At 39.0% G+C, this 22,740-nt stretch overlaps 1 protein-coding gene across 1 annotated transcript; it reads left to right on the forward strand.

Annotated features, from left to right (window-relative positions):
• The first annotated feature begins 4,880 nt into the window (after positions 1 to 4,880).
• Gpx6 (glutathione peroxidase 6) lies at positions 4,881 to 12,607 on the forward strand. The gene is made up of 5 exons (XM_026414558.1): positions 4,881 to 4,967; positions 7,788 to 7,941; positions 10,163 to 10,280; positions 11,001 to 11,100; positions 12,401 to 12,607. The coding sequence occupies exons 1-5, from the start codon at positions 4,881 to 4,883 to the stop codon at positions 12,605 to 12,607; spliced, it is 666 nt and encodes a 221-aa protein (XP_026270343.1).
• Positions 12,608 to 22,740: the final 10,133 nt, after the last annotated feature.

Here is a 22,740-nt window from a genome sequence, read left to right on the forward strand (position 1 = left end):
GAAAAAAATGTTATTGTTTAGTTTCTATTTTTGTGTAAATGACTTGGTAGTTCATTACCATCCTGTCAGTGCTTGCTTTTTTTTTTTTTTTTTTCCCGGTGCTGAGGATCAAACCCAGGGCCTGGAGTACACTGGACAAGAGCTCTACCACTGAGCTGTATCCCTAGCCCTCTTGTCAGTTCTTACATTCTTTATGAAGAAGATTAGACTATAAATAGAGAAAAAGACAATGTGATTATGGTGGCAAAGATGAAGTGATGTCACCACAAACCAAGGAAAATCAGCATCATCAGAAGCTAGAGAAAGCATGAAATGGATTCTTCCCTGGAGTCCTGATCTTGATTCTGTTTAGTAAAACTGATTTGGACTTCCAACTTTTGAAACCATGAGAGGATAAAGTCAGTCTCTCTCTCTCTCTCTCTCTCTCTCTCTCTCTCTCTCTCTCTCTCTCTCTCTCATCATCATCATCAAGTTTGTAGCAATTTATTACAGAAGCTGAAGGGTTATGGAAAATACTATTTCTACAAAACAGTCCCCAAAGAAAAGCAGAGAGAGGATGCAGCTTAGGAGGAGGGAGGTGAAACCAGCCAAGCATTAACCTCCTAGTAAAGTTTTTCCCAATAACAATGGTCCCTGAAGGAAGAAGGTGGATATTGAATGCTGGGCTCTGGACTTTGACTTTCCTCCATTGTAAATTAGTCATAAAAAAAGACAGTAAATATGGAAACTCTAGGAGAAAAAGAATCCCAGAAAAAGAAAAGCAAAGGGCAAAATTTAAGTACTCATCCCTCAGGATCTGGGCTCCCATCTCTCCAAGTAACAATGTTTCAACCTTTTTACAACTGCCCTCCTGAATTTTAACCTATACAACTAGCCCCTGACCATCTGAATGGCAGGTCCACAGTCTCCAATGATTAAATCACCCTCATCACACCCTATCAAACTAAAATCCCCTCTGTAACCAACAGCCATTTTTGCATCCAGAAAATGTGTCCCAGTGTTGCCTGAGTCTGAAAATGAATAAACAGCTTCCCTGAGTCTGCTGAGGTCTGCATCATTTTGCGTTTACAAAAGCTACAGGAAAGTAATATAGAGTTTATGCTGTTGTAACAAATACATAAAAATGTTGAAGTGGCTTTGAAATTAAAAAATGGGTAGAAGGCTAGCAGAATTTTTAGATGTATCATAGAAAATCTTAGAATTCCTTGAATTGACTGTTGGTAGAAATAAGGATGTTAAAGATGCTTCTGGTGAGAACTCGGACAGAAATGAGAAACATACTATCAAAAACTAAAGAACAGGGCAAAGGATATGAATAAACATATGTCTCAAGAGAAGACACAAATGGCCAATGTGAATGTGAAAAAAATAATCAGTATCACTACTTATCAGAGGAAATGCAAATTAATACTACAGTGACTTGGGTGTGGTGGCCCATACTTGAAATCCCAGTGTCTTGGGGAGCAGAGACAGGAAGACTATGAGCTTGAGGCCAGCCTCCACAACTTAATGAGACTCTCAAAAATAAAAAGTAAGAAAAGCTGGAGATGTTACTCAGGGGTAGAGTGCCCCAGTGTTCGGTTCCCAGGACAAAAAAATTGAGCAAAACAACCTCATAATGAGATATCACCTCATACCTTTTAGGAAGGATATGATCAAAAAACCCAAAAACAAACAAACAAACAAAAAACCAATAAGTGTTGGCAAAGAGGTGGAGAAAATGGAACCTTTGTACACTATTGGTGGGAATACAACTTAGTATTCATGCTTTGAATATAACTCTTGCTGCTCTGCCACTGTAGCTTATTTTAAAACTGACATTTTTTTTCCTTTCTCTTCTCCCTTTCATCATCCTTAATCCTGTGTAAAGCAAGACTACCCTTATTCCCATCATAGGCCAAGTTACTTGTCCTGATGATCTAAGAAATGGCTCTCTCTCAAATCTACAAATGAACTTGACCCGACAAGGCACACTTGGAATGTAGCCTTTGCATCACCTCTTTAAAAGCCCTCTGTTCCCTCTATGGGCAGAATCACATCTGGGACAGGAGCCCCCTATGTTTCTCCTTTGTGAGCAAAGCAATAAAACTTCTTTTTTTTCCTTTTTCTCAAAACCATGTCCTCATTATTGGAGTGGCATCAGGGACAAGGACCAACCTTTCTGTAACACAAAGATTTAATGTGTGGTTCTGGTGGAAGGTGTGAAGAGGAGGCAAGGGAACTGAAATCAGTATGTCAGAGATGTCTGACCCCCATGTTTATTAGCATGATTTACAATAGCCAAGATATAAAATCAGTGTAAGTACTCATGAACACATGAATGGATAAAGAAAAATATGGTTCACATATGCAATGGAATATTATTCCTTCATAAAAAGAAAAAAAAATTTTGTCATTTGCAGCAAGAGGGATAGAACTGCAGGACATTATGTTACATGAAATAAGCCAGGAACAGAAAGACAAATACCACATAATCTCACTCATGTGTGGAATCCAGAAATGTTAATCTCAAGGAAGTAGAGAGAGTAGAATGGTGGTATTCAATTGGATTCAATTGTAGTCATTTTAATTATAGCCCTTCCCTTTGCCTGCCCTAACTTTAAATCACATAGATTATACCCAGAGTCCTCCAGTCAGGGCAAAAAACAAATAGGCAGACTGCCTGCCCAGGTGTACTTGCTAGCCACGTTCTATAGCACACCCTTCTGTCAGAAGAAAAGTTTGCTTTGCCCACCCACTTACATAAGCATTGATTTCTTGTGCCACCTCTGTATTTCTAACACTAGGGACAAGGGTGGTTAGGGATAGGGCTTGGGGGGATTTTGATCAGAGGATAAAATTTTTCAGTTAGACAAGAAAAATTAATTCAGGAAATACATTGCACAACATGGTGACAATAATTAGCAATATACTATAGTCTTAAAAATGCTAAGGGAATGGATATAAAGTGTTCTCACCACACAAATGGTAAATATGTGAAGTGATGCATATGTTAATTAGCTAGGTTTAGTCATTCCACAATGTATATATGCTTCAAAATAATCTATCGAACATGGAAAATAAAATTTTATTAATTAGAAAAATAACTTTACAAATGAATTATTTATTTTTTACTTCAATTTATTTGTTTTAGTTGGGTTTCCCACAAGATTTTTTGAACATATACTGTAGACTTCTAACTTCTTAGCCAAGTAGGAAAGAAAGAAACTAGCACTGGAGACCAGTCTCTGTTCCCTGCCACAGAGTTACAGTTACCATCCCTCCTGAGTGCCCATCTCAGTGTCTACTCTAGAAAAATAATTTTTAAAAAGGAATAAAATTGAAAGGCAGTCTCATGACCCTTTCCTGACATCACTGCAACTTGTAGCCTCCATTGTCATATATCTCCTTGTCTTGTGTAGTAAGCTCTCCCTCTGCCTCCAAGGATACATGTGATTGCATTTAAGGCCCAGCCAGATAATCCAGGATAATCCATCCACCTCAAAATCCTTATTTTAATCTCACTTAAAAAAGTATTTGCTGTATTAGATAACATTTACAGATTCCAGGGATTAAAACCTGATATTTGTGGGGACCATTATTTACCCTGGAAGAGTTTGGATTGGAGATGAGAACACACTCAAGTATGAGTCCCAGTTTGATATTATTACTAGATCTATAACATTGGGAAAATATTTATTTTTACATTTGTAAATTGGGAAATTATAGCCTAAGATTCAGCCATTCTTTGAATTGAGAAAGGTTCAAGAGGTTGGGAATATGCCACAAGAGGTAAGACTTCTGCATGAGTGACTAAATGCCTTAGGGACCTGCATAGATGGATCAGGTATCAGCGATCAAGCCATAGATTACAGGTCTTTGAGAAGAGCTCAGAAATCTGAGATAACAAAAACCTTGTCTTCCAAGAGAGTTCACAAGAATTCAGTTCACCCAGACTTAAGTTCCAAGAGGCAGTTTAAGGCCTTTTGTAAACCTGGAAGAGGCAGGGCAAGTGGAGGGGGCTGGATGACAATAGGCTTAGAGCTGAAAAGGAAGAATTTTCAACTAACAAGGGTTCCATAACCTAAGCTGGCAGTGAAAACCAGATAGATGATAGCAGAGAGGAAGAGGAGGTAGCTAGGGAAAACAGCTCTATAACACTTCCCAGTCCAAATTCTTTGCAACAGCTGTCTGGTTGTTATCTTATTGGTACCTCACAATAATGGCTTATAGCAGAGGATGAATCTCAAGTCCAGGATAGTTCCCTAACTCGGACTTTAAAGTTTTCTCCTTGACAACTTTCTACTTGTATGTGTACCCTCATTTGTGCTACTCCTGCAATAACAAACCTTTCTCCAGGGGAAGGGCTTCTGGTCAGAATCTGAGACACTCAGGCTCCCACACTGGACTTCATAATTAGAAAACATAATGATCTGTCTGAGTCTTGGAAGTTTGAGGGGAAAGGACAAAGGATAAATAGTCATCTGAGGTAAATATCTCAAAACTTAGTTTGCATACAAATTATGTGAGGGTTTTTTAACAAAATCCTTTTTAACAAAAGCAGATTCTGATTCAGTGGAGATGGTTTTGCTTCCTGCATACGGAGCCAATCATTTAGGGGGAATTGCCAGTCACTTGGAGAGAGGAGGGATAGTGCCTCAGGTTCCAAAGAAGGAAGCTTTCACCTTCAAGATTGGAACACGTGCAGGTCTCACATCCCAAAGGGGCAGGGATGGAGAGGTGGGAAGGAGAAAAAGGAAGAGAGAGGGAGTGGGAGTGGGTGTGTATGAATGCTGCTCCGAGATTGGATGGCATATCTTCAAACTGGTGCCTGCCAGGGACTCAAAAGTGGCCAAGATTCTAGGGGACCTCAGACTCTCCTAGACCTCCTAGTAGGAACCATGAACTGGCAGTTCCAGACCACTTGTCTTTTTCCGTTGTTCCTGATTGGCTTCTGTCAGGAGATCCTGAAGCCACAAATGGTGAAGGTGGGTAACCCACAGGGGATCCAGGCTGATTTCAACATGTGAAGACTAACTTGGTTGCAAGAGATGCTAGGAATTCTCTCCTCTCCTTGAAGGATGAGATCCCTCCTCCAAACCTTTCTTTGCAGACTTTTGCCACATCTCTCCTGCCTTATGTGTTTTACGTATATTTTCTCTGCACCCAGTAACTCTTTGAGCTGAATATGGGTGAGCCAGGCAGTGCATGAAGTCTGCCTCCAGTGCATTCTCTTTTGCCACTTTCCCCTGGTGCTCCTTGACAGACCCTCACTTGTCCCTTTCATACTGGTCTGTAACTGAGAGGCAGCCCTATGGGTCTCAGGAAAAAAAAAAGCATAAAATAGCAAATAGATTGGGAGGGAAACTGACCTTGTTGCTCTTGGAGAGACTTTTGGACCAGAAACCCAGAGGGAAAACATGAAGAAGTTGCTATTGGAATGCTCCAGGAGATTCAGGGTCAGGAAAAAAGTAATTTTTCTTCAGGGGATAATAAAGAATACTAATAAGAAGAAGGACAGGGTAGTTTTCTGTTAACTGATATTAGGAAAGGTTATATGCTGAGGTGAGGTGGTGAAAAGGCTTAGCTTGGAGTAAGAGAATTTTTTCTTAGATCTTGGTGCAGCTCCAAGTTGCTTGATGTTATTCAGGAAAGTCCCCACAATGGTAGCCGCCACTGTGAATGTTGTATATGTGTTCACAGATGTAGGGTGGAGATCAAAGTTGATGACTTAAGATCCAGAACTTTAAAATCAGACAAACTCTTTCAAAAACTGGGTCCCAGAAGTGGAGATGTGGCTCACTGGTAGAGCTCTTCTCTAGCATGCAAACTCTCAGTACCAACAAAACAGAACAACAAAACCTCAGCCTCATTTGTGGCCTTAGGCTAATTACATATCTTTTGTTGGCTTCTTTCTCTCCTCTGTAAAAGGTGAACAATGCCTATCCTATAGTGCAGTGATTCCCAGACTTGAGCTCAAAAAGACTTACCTAGAGAGCTTGTTGCACAGGTGGTTGGGCTCCAACCCAAGAGTTTCTGATTGTTTGTCTTGGGGGGAAACAGGATTTGTATTTCTAAAATGTTCTCAGTTGATACTTGTGCATGTCCTCACACCTGAGCTTTGGGTTTGATCTGTTTTGAACTCCATATGAAGTCTAAGATGATGCTATAAAATGCTTAAAAATTGCAGCTATAGGAAGATCACAGCATATCTTCAAGTGAGGGCACAGTCTACTGTTAAGGGCATCCAGCTACTGGTGCAGGTGAAATTCCTGAGGTAGAAAACTGTCTTGTAAATGAAAGGCTGTGTTCTAGGGTTTCCTGACTCTTCAAAATGGTGCAGAACTGAAAACTGGACAGGAAAGATGGAGCCTTTCAAATTGGCAATTTTCTTGGGATTCTACATGCCAGTTCATAGGATGATAAACAAATTTTGAAAGTTGTTGAGTCCAGAGCAAAGGTAACAAGAAGGCAAGGAGGATAGAGGCACACAAAAGACAGTACACAGAATGATTTCCAAGTGACTTTTTCTTACTTTAGCAAGAAAGGCACGAAGGCAAATAAAATGTAGGCATATATGAGACAACCCCATCACAGTGAGTTTTTTTTTTAAAGAGAGAGAGAGGAGAGAGGAGAGAGAGAGAGAGAGAGAGAGAGAGAGAGAGAGAGAGAGAGAATTTTTTAATATTTATTTTTCAGTTTTCGATGGACACAAGATCTTTATTTATTTTTTAAATTTTTTTAATGTGGTGCTGAGGATCGAACCCAGTGCCCCGCACATTACTGCTTGAGCCACATCCCTAGCCCCACAGTAAGTTTCTTGACTAAAGTTTCCAAATATTTGTGTTAACATATATAGATAGTAATATACAGATTTAAAGAAACATACAGAGGGGGGGCCTGCCTCCTTTTCTCTAAGGATGGTGGAGGAGAAGTTGTTGCCTGATATTCTTGTGACTGAACCTACAAAAGATGATAACAAGCTTCTTGCCACACTCTGCACAGCAGTCACCCATAGGCAGTTCCTTCCTTGAATGGGGCAGGCCTTTATGGACTGAGATCACTTGAAGCCCATTTTAAAGTGCTCTAAAATTCTATGACTTTTTTTCCACATTGCCGGTAATCTGATCTTTCTTATCAAATAACAACATCTTAGACTTTTATTTCAAGTCCTATCTGCCCTTTTATCTTGGCATGCTTGTAGGCAGAAAACTTTAGCTATTTGTGCTTATAATTATAATTCCTAATCCTTGAGCAGTCCAGGATGTTTCTCCACAATATAAGGATAAGAAGGGGACATTGCAAATGAGTTTTGTAGGTACCAGTGACAGGATGATATCCATGTGACTTTTTCTTAGTAAGAAAGGCTACTTGTACGTTAAAAGACAAAAATTCCCATTGTGGCATCTGCTCGAACTAAAATTTTACGTGAAAAGATTATCTTCACTTGTTAAAATTTCAAGATATTACACAAAACATTTTAAATTCTTTTAAAAAGTCCACAGAGCCAGGTGTGGTGGCACACACCTGTAATCCCAGTGACTGGGGAGGCTGAGACAGGAGGAATAGAAGTTCAAGACCAACCTCAGTAACTTAGCCAGGCCCTGTGTCAAAAGAAAAAAGAAAAAAAAAAAGAGAGATGTGGCTCAGTGGTTAAGCACCCCTTAGGTTCAATCCCTAGTACCCCCACACACACCCTGCTCTAGGAAACAAAACAAACAATACTCTCCCCCCACCACCACAAATCCACAGATGTTGGGAGTTATTGTTTATAGGATTATATTACAGTTACTTTTGTTACATTTCAGATGGATTGCAACAAAGGGGTGACTGGCACCATCTATGAGTATGGAGCCCTCACTCTCAGTGGTGAGGAGTACATCCAGTTCAAAAAGTATGCTGGCAAGCATGTTCTCTTTGTCAACGTGGCCACCTATTGAGGCTTGACAGCTCAGTATCCTGGTAAGAACTAAAGTTCAACTCTTTGTGAACTAGTTTTGTCAGATAGCCATATTCTAATTCTTGAAGGTTTTACTAATGTGTCATTGTGGGTGGGAGATGGGATAAGTGAAGATGTGAGAGTCTATTCCCCTAAATCCTTTTATTGCTCTGCTTCTTAGAATGCCAGAAGAAATATCTCCAGATTTGAGAATTTAGACTTTCCCAAAGATTTGATCAAAGATTACTAGGAATAGCTGTACCCTGAACATATCTATACCCTGAGGGGAACATAGATTACAGGCAACCATTGGCCTTCTCAGAAATTATTAGATACATTGTTTAACCAAAAGGTACTCTCAAAAGTACAGATTAGGGGTTTGTGAATATAGCCCTGAGTCTGATCCCCAGGACTGGGGATCAGAGAGAGAGTAAGCGTGCAGTACCTAATGTACCTAATTATAAGAATCCAAATGAGAGTTTAGTATCATTTAGTAAGTCTAAATTTTCTTTCTTTCAAATGGTTAAATTTGGAAAATATGGTAAATATAAAAATTCATAATGCGTGAATGGTGGATGCATGGGACATGAACCTGCTTTTAAAACTGCTTTCATTTAGTTCTGTTTTTCTTTCTTTCTTTCTTTCTTGTTTCTTTTCTTTCTCTTCTTCTTTGTAGTGCTGGGGATTGAAACCAGGGCCTTACGTGTACAAAGTCTGTACTCTTCCACTGAGCTATATCCCAGTCCCTAATTTAAATTTATGTGTTGAATGAATAGGTAATTCATTCACAACGTTCAAAATTCAAAAGATACAAAAGGGTTCAACAGGGACACTGTTCATTTTCTCTTTCTTTTAGGCAACTGTTGTTAAAAGTTTATGATATATATTTCCAGAAATCTTTTATGCAACTATAAGCAAATATTTCCTTCTTCTTCTTCCTCCTCCTCCTCCTCTTCTGTCTGTGTCTCTCTGATTCTGTATCTTGCTTTTCACATAATAAAATATCTTGGATGTTATTCTGTGTCAGTTACATGGTGAATTTTCTCATTCATTTTTAAGTTGCAGTTATCCATTGTGTTGCTATGATATAATTTATTGACCTTGTTTATGAGAATTTTAGAGAGCATCTCATTCAAATTTTACTCCATATGAGGAAATGAACTCATATGAGAGTCAAAGGAACTTGCCAAAGCCCTACAATCAAGGTCTGCTAAGTTTTCAGCTGTAAGAAGGAAAAACTCATGGCATAGGGTTGTGGCTCAGTGGTAGAGCACTCACTGCACACGTGGGAGACCCTAGGTTCGATCCTCAGCACCACATTAAAAATAAATGAATAAAATAAAGGCATTGTGCCCAACTACAACCAAAAAGCAATTTTTTTTTTCTTAAAGAAGGAAGTACTCTTGATAGCCAAAGAGAAGAGGGAGCTGAGGTGTGGACAGAATTGAAGAAACATAGGAAGGGAAGAGGTTCGGAGTTCTTAGGGGAAGTGCCAGCAGAGCTGAGTCTAAATGAGTCTGGCTGTGGGTGGTTCTGGGGACTGAATAAATCTGAACTAAAAATAGCTGAAGATGGAAATCCTGGCACAAATCTAGTCAGGTAAGTCGGAGGCTTCCTGACAGTGGCAAAGAGAAATTTGGAGTTTGTGACCTGGGATCCTGTTGAGTGATCCAGGGAAATGGCATCAGTTAGATCACTCGAATTAATGAGAAAGTAGAGAATGCTTTGGAGCCAGGCTTGGAATTTCTCTGATTCCCTCTACCACTCCCAGCAGAGTGCTCCTGGGAACTTGATTGAAGTGTAGGGTTGTGTCACCGTGGGACATATAGGGGAGGGGAGAGGAGGGTAATATGTCCATTCCGTTTGCCTTTTTCTTGAAAAAACATTTGCTCAATCAAACCCATCAACTAACAAAGGCAGCAGAATTCAAATCCGGCTTCTCTTCACAATCAAATAGGATGCTTTGCAAGACTAACCAGTCTGTGTTTGTTTGCTTTAAATAAGAGCTTCTATTGGAAGGTGAAGTATAGCCAATTATGGGAAACACTAAACTGGCAACAACTCCGATGAGATTCTGGAAACTTGTGTGATAGTTTTTTGATCTGCCTGATCCGTCTCTATAACTAGAAACTCTTCTTTCACAGTCTTCTGGTTATTCATGTGATAAATGGATAAATCTAGTGGTCTTTCACTGGTTGAGGTAGGGCTTCTGACTAGTTGACCCATACTGTTCTCTACCTACAGAACTGAATGCACTGCAGGAGGAGCTGAAGCATTTAGATGTCATTGTGTTGGGCTTTCCTTGTAATCAATTTGGAAAACAAGAACCAGGAAAAAACTCAGAGATTCTCTCTGGGCTTAAGTGAGTGACTGCATGGGGTCCTGCAGAGGCTGTCATGATTCCCCTTCCTCATTCTGCCTAGAGGCTCTCCCATTCTAGGAACTTCTCGGGTGGTTGATAGATCAAATGGGTTGAAGAATATCACCACAATGCTATGAAGCTTTGGATTCAATCTGTCCGTGTTGGCAGTGTTCAAATATTTGCTCTCCCCATTTTCTTTTTCTTTTTGTTTTTTTTTTTGAACCCAGGGTTGGGCTGGGGATGTGGCTCAAGCGGTAGCGAGCTTGCCTGGCATGCATGCAGCCCGGGTTCGATCCTCAGCACCACATACCAACAAAGATGTTGTGTCCGCCGAGAACTAAAAAATAAATATTAAAAAAAAAAAATTGAACCCAGGGTTAATGCTAAACAAACTCTCTACCACTGAACTACACCCCTGGCCTGTTCTCTCTACCGTTGAGTTTTTTTGATGGTCAAACCACTGGAGGATTTTCTAGAAAAGAAGTCCAGGAGAAAAGGAGGGAATATAGGAAATGAAAATGAATCAGGAAACTTGCCTTCCTAATTTCTTGGAATTCTTTATTGGCTCCTTAGAGTCTATGGTTAAAATCCTGATTCTTGGGGACCCTCTCTTTACCTTCCTTGTCTACAACATCTTCGTTTTAATCTCTGATTTCTTTTTGTGGTAAAGTTTGGTAGCATTACTATCCTTTCTTGTCTTAATTTGGATCCCCATTGCAGGTATGTGCGTCCAGGTGGTGGCTTTGTCCCCAATTTTCAGCTCTTTGAGAAAGGTGATGTAAATGGAGAAAAAGAACAGAAGGTCTTTACATTCCTCAAGGTGAGTAAACATAAATTTGGTATGGATTGGTTTCTATCGGTAGAGATAAACTGAAAGCAAAGGGGCTTGTGTTAAAAAGAGATTTTCTGTTAAAAATTATGGCAATAACTCCTATGAAGACTTGGCTTCAAGTAGAGGAAACATGTAATATCTGATAGCTCTGACATGAACTAACCTCCCTTACTGAATGATAATAATTCATTCATTAATAATAATTTATTAAATCCCTAACATGTGCAAAGGACTATGCTGTACAATGAGTTAACAAATACTAATAGGATGAATTCTCTTTCCTGAATAAACTCATATATTTATTCAGGAGACAAACACAGATATGGATAGGGTAGAGTGTCATATGGTAAGTGAATTTTGAATTACAGAACATTAAAACAAGAAAATACCAGGATAGAAGGACTCCCCAGGATATCTTAGTACCCTTGTCCCCAAATTCTTATCTGCAGGACAAGTCTGGTTCTTGATATTTTCATCCAACCACAGTGAACAGGGGGTGGGGTGGACAATATAGAAAGTTTTCAATAAATCCCAACCTATTGCATATAAAAGACTATAATTTATCCATAACAAATTACCATTAGGTTACACCATATAAATTGACTTTTTATTACTCAAAAAATAGTGATATCATCATTTTTGAGCAGCTAAGCCTAATATTGAAAAATCCTTTATGGCTATAGTATATTCTTATGTCAAAATGAATGTTGATAATTCTATATTAGTATTTAAAAAATAGCTATTGAATTTTTTTGGGGGGGGCCTATGAAATCCTAATTCTGGGACTTATTCCTTTAAACCAACCTATTATTTTTTACCTAAGAAAAATAAAACTATAGAATATGACTTGCCGTCATCTGGGGTTGTGGCTCAGTGGCAGAGGACTTGCCTAGCATGTGTGAGGCTCTGAGTTCAATGCTCAGCATCACATAAAAAATAAATAAATAAAAAAGAATTTAAAAAAGAATATAACTTGCCTAAGAAAATGGAAGATACTCTTTTACTGATATACCATGATAAAATTATGGGAATAGAAGAGAGACAAAGGGAGAGTGCTCTCTGTTTATTGTTATGCTTTTTACCTTCTGGTTGTTTGGTATTTGGTGTATTGGTGATGATACATTGAAATGTCTATGGTTGACTAGAAGTATTTTAAATAGTTAATATATTAAAATGTATAATAGAGGAAATAATAATGGCAAGAAAACCCCCTAGGTGTAGGAAGAAGACCAGACCACATAGAAGCAGAAATAAACTTATTTTTCCATTTTTCATATCTGTACTCCAGAATTCCTGCCCTCCAACCTCTGAACTTTTGGGTTCTTCAAAACAACTCTTCTGGGAGCCCATGAAAGTCCATGATATCCGCTGGAACTTTGAGAAGTTCCTGGTGGGGCCTGATGGAGTCCCTGTCATGCGCTGGTTCCACCAGATTCCAGTCAGTACAGTCAAATTGGACATCCTGGAATACCTAAAGCAGTTTGATACCCAGTAGACAAGACTCTCTAGGTCACCTTCCTAGCCTCACTGTCCTCCAAGGAGGGCATGCTTTGTTAAACTTGCTCTCCCTGCTTCGTTCTCCTTTATTCCTCTGCCACCCTATAATTCTAGTGTAGGATTCTGGAGACACAGTGAGAGCAGAAACCTCACCTCACATAAAAGGAGGGGCATTTCCATGATGGTGGGTCCTAAAGCCCCTCTGAGCTGGACCCCACCAGAACCTTCCTTGGTGCCTGTCCCTTAGTGCATTCAGGTCATGACACCTGGGCAGGAATGTCCTTTCATTCTGAACATGGGTTTTCTCCTCACTGTAAGTCTCCCCAACTTTAAGCATATCATTGACACAAATAAAAAAAAAAAAAAATTCTGCAGCAACTTGGTTTCAATGATGTTTTTCCAGTCCCACATTTTGTCTGCATTCATACCTCTTCTTTGTTCCTGATTTCTTAACCTCCTTACTTTGCTTTTCAGAATTTTATTTCTCTCAAAAGCACTTTAGAGCTCACCTTGGCACATTCAAAATTACTGGGTGAAACTGTAGACATACAGCTGCTGTGACCTCTTTTGTGAGTGTGTGGGGTGCTGCAATCAAATCCAGGGCCTCATGCATGTTAGGCAGGCACTCTACCACTAAGCTACATCCCCAGTGGGAGCACTGACCTCTTAATGTCAGGCCCCTCTAGCCTCCTATTCAGGTCTCCTGGCTAAGCGCCTGTATGAGAGAAGTTCTTGCTTCTGAAAGAATCCTCCCTCTCTCCCTCCCCCCACCTCTAATAAATACACATAAATTTCTGTTTATAAAATTTTCATACTATTAAAATCTGAATACACATAAAAGCAGAAAAAATATAAAAAGTGTATCAAAAAAAAAGAAAACATGGCTGGAGATGTGGCTCAGCGGTAGCGCGCTCACCTGGCATGCGTGCGGCCCGGGTTTGATCCTCAGCACCACATACCAACAAAGATGTTGTGTCTGCCGAGAACTAAAAAAAATAAATATTAAAAATTCTCTCTCTCTCTCTCTCTCTCCTCTCTCACTCTCTCTTAAAAAAAAAAAAAAAGAAAACAAAAAAACTCCTAATTGGAGATTCAAAACACCTCTGAAAAGCCCTACTTTCCCTTTGTTGTTTCAGTTCGTGACCAAAAGGCTCAGGGGTCACTCCAGGTAAACCGGGCTGACTGGGCTGCGCAAAATAACCACACAAGAGACACAAATACCTTTTTCTTTGGGGTCGCTGTGATGGCTCCTCTGACCTTAAGGGTCCGCAGAAAGAGAGAGAGAGCGCGCCCACACCCACACACACATACACACACACACACACACACACACACACACAGACACAGGCACCCGAGCGCTGACCCATTTTATTGAGGAAAAGCTATTCAAATGAGGCAAGGGGTCAGGTTTCAGGGGGCTGAGTCTATTTTCATGATGTCCTCTGTCAGCAGGTTGACTGACATCTAGGTAGGCCACACCCAAGGACACAGTAAGAGAAGGGGACACACACAAGGCACTTCCATGGAATATTCTGTCCTAAACAGGGCAAGGGGTTATATTACCAAAGGAACAGTTGAGTGTAGCTTCACCCATGGGGCTGTAGGAAGACACAGTCACTCGAACCCTAGAAAAGCGGGACAGTATAGCAGCATGGGTGCCTAAGGCCTCATTGCCCAGCAGGGGAGTTAACTCAGTCAAGTACGAGGTTAGTCTCCCATAGTTTTATAATTGAAACTAAATATTTTATAATAGACTGAGATTTCAGGAAATAAGACACAAAGGAAAGAAAAGATTAGGTGAGAAGGAAAATAAAATAGTTGCTTTTCTCTTATTTTCAACAGATTATTTTGGCACAGGTGGCTGCACTTTAAAATATTTTATACTTAAGTCTGGCATGGCAAAGAGTTTAAGGCCAGCCTCAGCAATTTAGCAAGATCCACAGCAACCCAGCAAGATCCTGTCTCAAAATAAAAAATAAAAAAGGACTGAAGATGTAGTTCAGTGGTAAGAGTGTACCTGGGTTTAATCCATAGCACCACACAAAAGTGCAGGAAATATAACATTATGTATGTGTATTTGTGAGAGAGAGGGTGGGGTGGGAAGAATTGTTTCAGAAGCAGTATGTATCAGTGAGTAACATCAAACGTTATGGGGATCATAATTCTGCTGCATACTTAAGTAGAAATATGATCTCTGACTTAATTTTTTATATAGGAACATGGAAATTGACAAAGTAAACAGAAATGATCACGAAAATGATTTTTTTTTCATTTTAAAAATTTATTTTATTTTTATTTCCACATTTTTTATTAGTGTATTTTTTATTGCTGTACCTACCTCACAATAAGAGTTGTTGTTACATATTTATACATGCACAAAATTTAACGATATAATGGGCCCTAGCACTTCTTCCATCCCTCCCCTCCTCCTATCCCTTGGTCCCTTTCCTCTACTGATCTCCCTTTGATTAGGAAAATGATTTTTAAGAGTCTAAAATTTCTAAGTGGCAGACACATAAGAGAAAAATAAAAAATTTGGATGCTTTGCTTTCTTGAATTCAAACTCTAATAGGGAAATGAATTTAAAAAAAAAATCTGGCCATTCTTGACCATAAACTATAGGATTTGAGACTTCCATTATCATTTATCTGGTGCCATGGCAGTTTTAAGGACAGTAAGGACATAACAGAATTAGCCACAAGTGGTATTGAGAAATGTGTGTTAATTTTGAATTCTTCTCAATCTCTGAAGTTCTTAAAGCCATCCCCAGACCTCAACAGTTCTCCAGAGAGTTTTAGATCTGTTGACTATTTTCAGATCAGGATAAGTAAGGTCCAGCAAGTGGGTGGAGGATGAGGTGACACAGTGTATACAACTCTTTTCAGATACTGGTATATCCAGTCTTATAGAAGCTAGATTACTTATGTACATATATGAATATACCACAGTGAATCTTCACATTATGTTCAAGCACAAGACTGGAAACCTAATTAGAATAAGTTTTGCTCCATGTTTGTATAAATATGTCAAAGTATACTCTACTGTTATGTATAACTAAAAAGAACAAATTTAAAAAATAAAAGAGAGAGAAGTTAGATTATTATTACTATCATTACCATCTCAGGCATTGTTGCTGTAGAGAAGTAAATGCTCAAGGGCAGCAACATTCCTAAAGTAGTGAAGAAAGAGCCTTTAATTTAAGCATATTGAGCTGGAATATCTGTGAGAGTTTGCAATCTTGCTGTGGCTCTGAAAAATTCAACCTCTATACTTCTGATGCCCTCCAGTGGCTGTCCTCGAAGAGAAAAGTAAATGTTATGAGAAAAGCCAAAGTCAGGAAAAGTAGAAACAAAAAATGTCTGCCAAGGGATGACAGGTGTTGGGTAAGCAGATTTGAATGTTGCAAACAATGACAACAATGTTGATAATAATAATAATGTAAAAATTTTAATAAAAAGAGGATAAAGAAAAAAATTCTAATTCTCTTCTCCTCAACCAATCCCCATTATAGCTCTCAGTGACCAAGGAAAGCTATACACAGAAACTTCTGGGAAGAGGTGGACTTCCCAAGAGTGGCTCAAGAGCCGTCTATTATAGAAGCTAAATGATTGTTATTGCTATCACAGTGACTATGATTTTCATCACAGGAGTTGCTCTTGCTATGGAACTTTTCCTTCCAACAAGAAGTTCCCACATCTCAGGCACATCAGGTAAATTGGAGCTAGTTAGTTCCATAAAGCCACAATACCACTGAGAACCTATGACACATCTGGAATTTCTATGCACTATTGATCACAAAACCTTTGGGGAGGGTTCTCAGGCAGGTTCAGAAGGTTCTAAATTCCCAGAAAACCAGGACTCAGACCTTCTAATTATCCTATCCCAAGATTTACTCGGTAGCCCATTTCTGGATATAAGATTCCAGTATAGTCTCCTCTATATGAGTTAATTTGTGAATGCAACATCTTCCCTGTGGATTGTGTGGATACTGGCGTTTTTTAGCTTTTGGATGTGCCTGTGTCAGTGCTAGAAGCCACAAGACTGGAAACCTAATTAGAATAACTTTTGCTCCATGTTTGTATGAAAAATAATAGGCCATGGTTCATTCCAGAACACATCAAATCTTGATCCTGTGGTCTCACAAACTCTTGACTTGGTTTTTGTTCCCTACAAACAGAATCTGGGCCTCAGACACACATAAATAATTAGGAGAGCCATCTCAAAAGAAAGGGAATCCATGAAGCAGGATAGGGCAGGGGAAAGAGAAGTAAAGATGCAATTTCCTTTATGTCTTATTTCCTGAAATCCACTCTGGAGTTTAGCATCAGAATAAATTACACTATGATGGTCCCCTCTGGAAGGAAGAGGGATGGCCTTTGTAATGCAGTCAGTCATTGGCTTGTGGGTTCACCCTTGGGGCCTAAAGGCACTCCCTTTGGCTGAAGAAAATCCTCTAAAGAATTTTCAGCTGTAAGCCATTAATAGCCAACATTCAGTGCTAGTGGAGGTGGCACCACTATCCCAGTAAAGCAAATTTGGTAAGACCATAGACATCTATCACTCCCTCACAAACAACTCAATATTCAGGATGATCCCCAGTGGAGACCCTGAGAAAAGGACACTGACAATCCTTCACTCAATCACCATTTTCCCTTTTGTGACTTCTATCCCTAGGAAAATGCTTCACAAAGTGTGGTCCCTGGCCAGTAGTGGTAGCATTACTGGAGATTTTTTTTTTTTTAGAAATATACTTTTCATATCTTTCTTAGACTCACTGAATCAGAAATTCTGGGAGTAGGCCCAGCAATTAGGGTTTTCAAAAGCCTTCCGGGTGATCTTAATTCTTGCTAAAGTTTTAGGACTACTGCTCTAAGCAATGGAGAATTTACAAAAACATTTGCCATTTTGACATACAATGAGTGAGGAGAATTTCTATTGTAATCATGTGGTTACAGACTCCTGTTCACAGCCACAGCCATACTGCATTGGTGGATTCAAACAATCACAGATGGAAAATACTGTATTTAGGAAAAAAATATTGTGCTTGTACTGACCATGTACAGACTTTTTTCTTTAATTATTCCCTTAACAACACAGTATACAATCATTTGCATGGCATTTTATATTGGATTGGTTATTTTAAGTCACCTAGAGAAGATTTAAAGTATAGAGGAGGACTACATAGATTATATACAAATACCAGGTCATTTTATATGAGACTTGAGTTTCTTCAGATTTTGGTGTCCGATAGTGATAAGTAATAGATGTGAGCAGTGGGAACATGAACCCATAGTGCGGACCCTCACAAGCTTTTTTTTCTTTTTTTTTTTTTTTAACAAAAGTAATTTACCCACAACCCTGCTTGGCTAAAATCAACAGGATATTTACATTCCTCAGCAAACAACTGTTGTCTGCCAGAAATACCATAACACAAGTTACCCAAAGGTGGTGGTGGTGGTGGGGGGTATTTGTGACCCTTACACAGACCATGTTTTCAGAGCAACATGTCTGAAATCCTTCTGGCATGATCATAACTGAGAGAGCTACCTCAGCTCTGCAATGGACCCTTGTCACATAACATTAGGGTCATGGGCAACTGCATATATTTAGACTCTACTTCTGGTTCCCAGCATAGAATTTCTAAAGCTCTTGTCATTTTCCTGGGTGATAGGGATGAAACCTCCAATAAAAACCCTAAACAACATGGGCTGGGGTTGTGGTTCAGTGTCAGAATGCTTGCCTCACACATGTGAGGTACTAGGTTCTATTCTCAGCACCATATAAAAATAAATAAACAAAATAAAGATGTTGTGTCTATGTATAACTAAAATAAAACAAAAACATAAAACAAAACAAAAACCCCTAAACAATAAGATTTGGAGAACACATGGAGATTTCTAGAGCATGGCCTCCGTAAGAAAGAATAGATAATGTACCCTTCATATTCCCACCTTGCCTTAAGCACCTCTTTATCTGTACCCTTTGTAATATCCTTTACAATGTGAATCAAGAAATAATAAACAAAGTTAAAATCAAAGCAATGATAGTTTTTATTTGGGTACAGATTAGATTTGCAAATTAGGTGACACAGGTTTAAGGGGCTAGGGATATAGCTCAGTTAGTAGAGTGCTTGCTTTACATGCAGTAAGGCCCTGGGTTCTAATCACCAGAAACAACAACAACAAAAAACCTACATTAGTATCCTGTCTAGGGAAGAAGGACTGAGGACTGAGGTTTTTGAAGAGAGGGGAACACTGGAGTGAGTAACTTATTTTGAACAATTTTTTATTGGCTGTATTATTACAGAAGTCATTTTGAACAAATTGAGATTGGCGCTGAGGGTCTAGTCATACATTACTGGTTGCAAGGGGACTCTTATGAGTGGGTTTTTAGTTAAGTAGTAGGTAAATCCTTTGAGACTATCAGCAAGTCAGAAGCCCCAGGGTTGGAAACTGTCAAAGGATCTTGTAAATACATTTAAAAAAAAAAGAAAGAAAGAAAAGAAAGAAAAAGAAAAAGGAAAAAGAAACAAAAAGGCAAAGCATTCTTTCTGGAAGTTAAAGATTGAGGGATTTGTGTCTGTAAGGTAAACTGATTGAATTCTTTACTCCTCACTCTTGATATATAAGCCCTTGTCCTGCTGTTAACAAGAATCCTATTAGGCCAGTTTAGCAAATATCTCTCTTCCCTTGATGTTTCTTCTTAGTAATTTTCCATCCACTAACTCCCCTCCCCTGCTTTTTGGCTATAAATTTCCACTTGTCCCTTTTGTAGTCAGAGTTGGGTTCAGTGTTCAGTCTTTTCTCCTTATTGCAATGATATTAATCTATTGCAACAATATTAAGTGAAGTTTTCCTTACCATTTAACAAATGTCAAAATAATTTTCTTTCACATATCTTTCATTTGACCCATATTGTGATTTGGGTCAAAACCAGTTCTCATTTTCTTTTGCCTTCATTGCTCTCACTACAAGTTTTCTCTTGTTCTTTCAAGTTTCAGATTACAAGCATTATTTTCTTTGAATCTCTGGGAAATTTTGTTCCCAATTTTGACCCTTTTTCCCTGTCACAATTATGGAACTAATAATAAGACTTGGCACCAATTGAATAGTGGAGACTTTTATTCTTGGTCAAGAATAGGAGAAATGGGAAATAAATTTACAAATCAATTTCCTATTTCCCAAGGAACAGAAGGTTATAGGTAAAGGGTAAAAGAAATGAGGAAGAGGGGTGAGCTAACAATGGGGAGTAATATTCAAGTCTTTTATTATAAAGAGGTTAGAGGTTGTCTAGGTCATGCTGGCAGCCATCTTAGATCTAACCACTTTTAGCTAGCCCTCCTGAAGAGGGCTTTCCAGCCTTCTGGTCTTCTGGCCTTAAATATAAGCAAGATTAGGGTGTGGTAGAAATTCAGCTAGGTCACCTAAGCAGGATAAGCTTTAGGGCAGGGTAACAGTTCCTAGATAGGAATTTTTACTTCTTCCCCAACTTTTCCTTACAGACTGTATACCTTTTCTTGCTTCCTGGTAAAGGGATGAGTAAAACAGTTTTAATTCTTTTAGATTCTCTTTGGTCTGTGAAAGACAATGGTCTCAACTCACTGTTTTACAACCCATTAAACATACACAAGAACACACATTAAAAAAATAAAGAACATATATCAACAAAGAAAAAATAATCTGAAGGAAAAGGGAAAAAGATTAAAACTAACATTTCATAGAAAGGAAAAGTAAGTGGCTTTAAAATTTTTGAAAAAATATTTAGGGGAAAAATATCTATAGAATTTTCCTTGGTGTTTTTTTTTTGCAGTGCTAAGGATTGAATCCAGGGCCTCTTATAGACTAGGCAATGCTCTTATCACTGAGCTATATACCAGCCTGAGATCTCCATCTCCTCCTCCATCTCCATCTCCTCCATCTCCATCATCATCATCATCTCCTCCTCCTCCTCCTCCTCCTCCCTCCCTCTCTCTCTCTAATATTTTTAGTTGTAGATGGACATAACATCTTTATTTTATTTACTTATTTTTATGTGGTGCTGAGGATCAAACCCAGCACCTCTCACGTGTCAGGCAAGTGCTCTACCACTGAGCTACAGCTCCAGCCCACCATTCTTCTTCATTCATCAAATTGAGAAACAAAAAACAAACGCAAAACCCTTTGTTACAAACCTAGATATATAAGCTTGATTCTTCTGTTCATTCTCTTTAAACAATCTATTTAAACTGAAAAAAAATTTGTTTTCCTATCTGTTAGGTATGGGGGAAACAGTAATATTTTCATAGGATTTTTATGAAGATTAAGTCTTAAGAATGTAAAGATAGTAGATGTCCCATAAACAATAAGCCCTAAATAAATGCTGTTGCTATTTCATAAACATTGCTGGTCATAGTATGGTAAATAGGTTCTCAAATGTTGCTGTTGGGCATAAAAAATTGTCATTAATGTCTAGGGATAATCCATCAAAATTACCACCACATCAATTTTGATTTATCCATTCCACTGGCAGAAACTTTCCACAAATGTGTGAAATAGTCAATGTTCACAGTTGTTCATGGCAGCTTTGATAGTAAGGGCAAGTGACTGATTGGATAAATTTAACAGAATACTAGCCACCAAAGTAATGGGGGGGGAGGGGTTCGTGTTTTTCTATTTGAATCACTATATGATTAAGGGTTAGAGTGTTGGATACCCTATCAGTTAATATTACAGTGGGAATAATGATATACACACATGTACTACTTATATGTGCAGAACATATCCATAGAAGGAAACACAAAAGTTAGTGTTTGGCTTTAAAGCTGGATCTGGGAGATGAGGTGGGGTAGGGAGTGAGAGTTGGGTAAAGAGATGAGGACCATGTGCTTTGACACATTTCAAATTTGGGACAAGTAAAAAATAAAGTTCTATTCTTTTAGACTTCAAATCTTGCCAAAGATATGAAAAAGAAGGGGAAATAAGGAAAAAGCTCTTCTTGTAGCTGAAACTTAATTGCGCTTAATTCATTATGTTAAAGATAAAGTTCTTTCCTGAACACATCTCTTCCAAACCAGCAATTTCCAAGAGGGCAAAACACTGCAGCACAAAACGTGAGCTCTCTCCCTGGACCCCTCTGGGGGCTTATATCCAAGACTCACTTTGAAAATGATGGATGGAAATGGAGTTCCAATCGGCAAACTCCCAAGAGACTAAAACCTACAACTGTGGATGGCTTACCTACTTTACTTCTACAAAGAGCAAATTCTTTTAGAGGCTATTTCTAATGTTCAAATGTGCCAAATTTGAATTTACTACAAACATTGTGCATATTAACTTCTCCATTTCCTTTCAATACACACTCATCAAGAACTTCATGTCCTTTAATTTGGAAAAATCAGAGTTAAAATTGTGTGCAGAGACCTATTCAGGATTCCCACCTGCCAAACATCAGATGCTCCATCCTGCATCATTACTTTGTAGTTCCACCAACTAGAGTTAAAAAATAAAAATTAAAAAAATGCCGTTTTAGGTAGCTGTCCCTTGGTTCTGTACTGTCTTTTATGCTACGCAGTTGAAAAGAGGAAGTAGCTTTTACGCCCAGGAGAATAAAAGCTTTTAGAGTCTAGAAAAATCAACTTTTGAGATTCGTTTGAAAATCACCATGACCAGCCTGGTTCTGAGACGGTGGTTACGCTTAGTGATCAAGTTTTCCACCTACGTTTTAGGCGTCATCAGCCGGAAGTTAGTTTTAACGTTGCAACTGGAAGACAAAGAGCTCTTCTACCTACTCCCAGCCTCCGGTGTCTACTCACTGGGAATTCAAATCCCTGCTTTTAAATAAAGTTCTTACTTTGAAAGACGTGGAAATAAATGTCTGTGCAGACAGTCCTACTTTTTTTGTTGTTGTTGAAAGTGTTCAAGGCCTTAATTCCCAAAGTTAGGAGCAAAGAGCTTTTGAATTTGAAGAAGGTCTGGGAAGAGTCCTCCCAGTCCCTGAGAAGACGAACCCTGCCGCCTCTAACCCCATCAACCTGATCTGGGATAGTGCCCGGGTCTCGCGCTCCCTGCCCCTCATCCCTTGGCGGTCTCAGCCCCCGCCAGTCCCTGGGGCCCGGGACCCACAGACTCACCAGTACGCCCATCGCCCTTCCCC

The sequence above is a fragment of the Urocitellus parryii genome, chromosome 8 (genome assembly GCF_045843805.1).
Source record: "Urocitellus parryii isolate mUroPar1 chromosome 8, mUroPar1.hap1, whole genome shotgun sequence".
Lineage (NCBI taxonomy): Eukaryota > Metazoa > Chordata > Mammalia > Rodentia > Sciuridae > Urocitellus > Urocitellus parryii.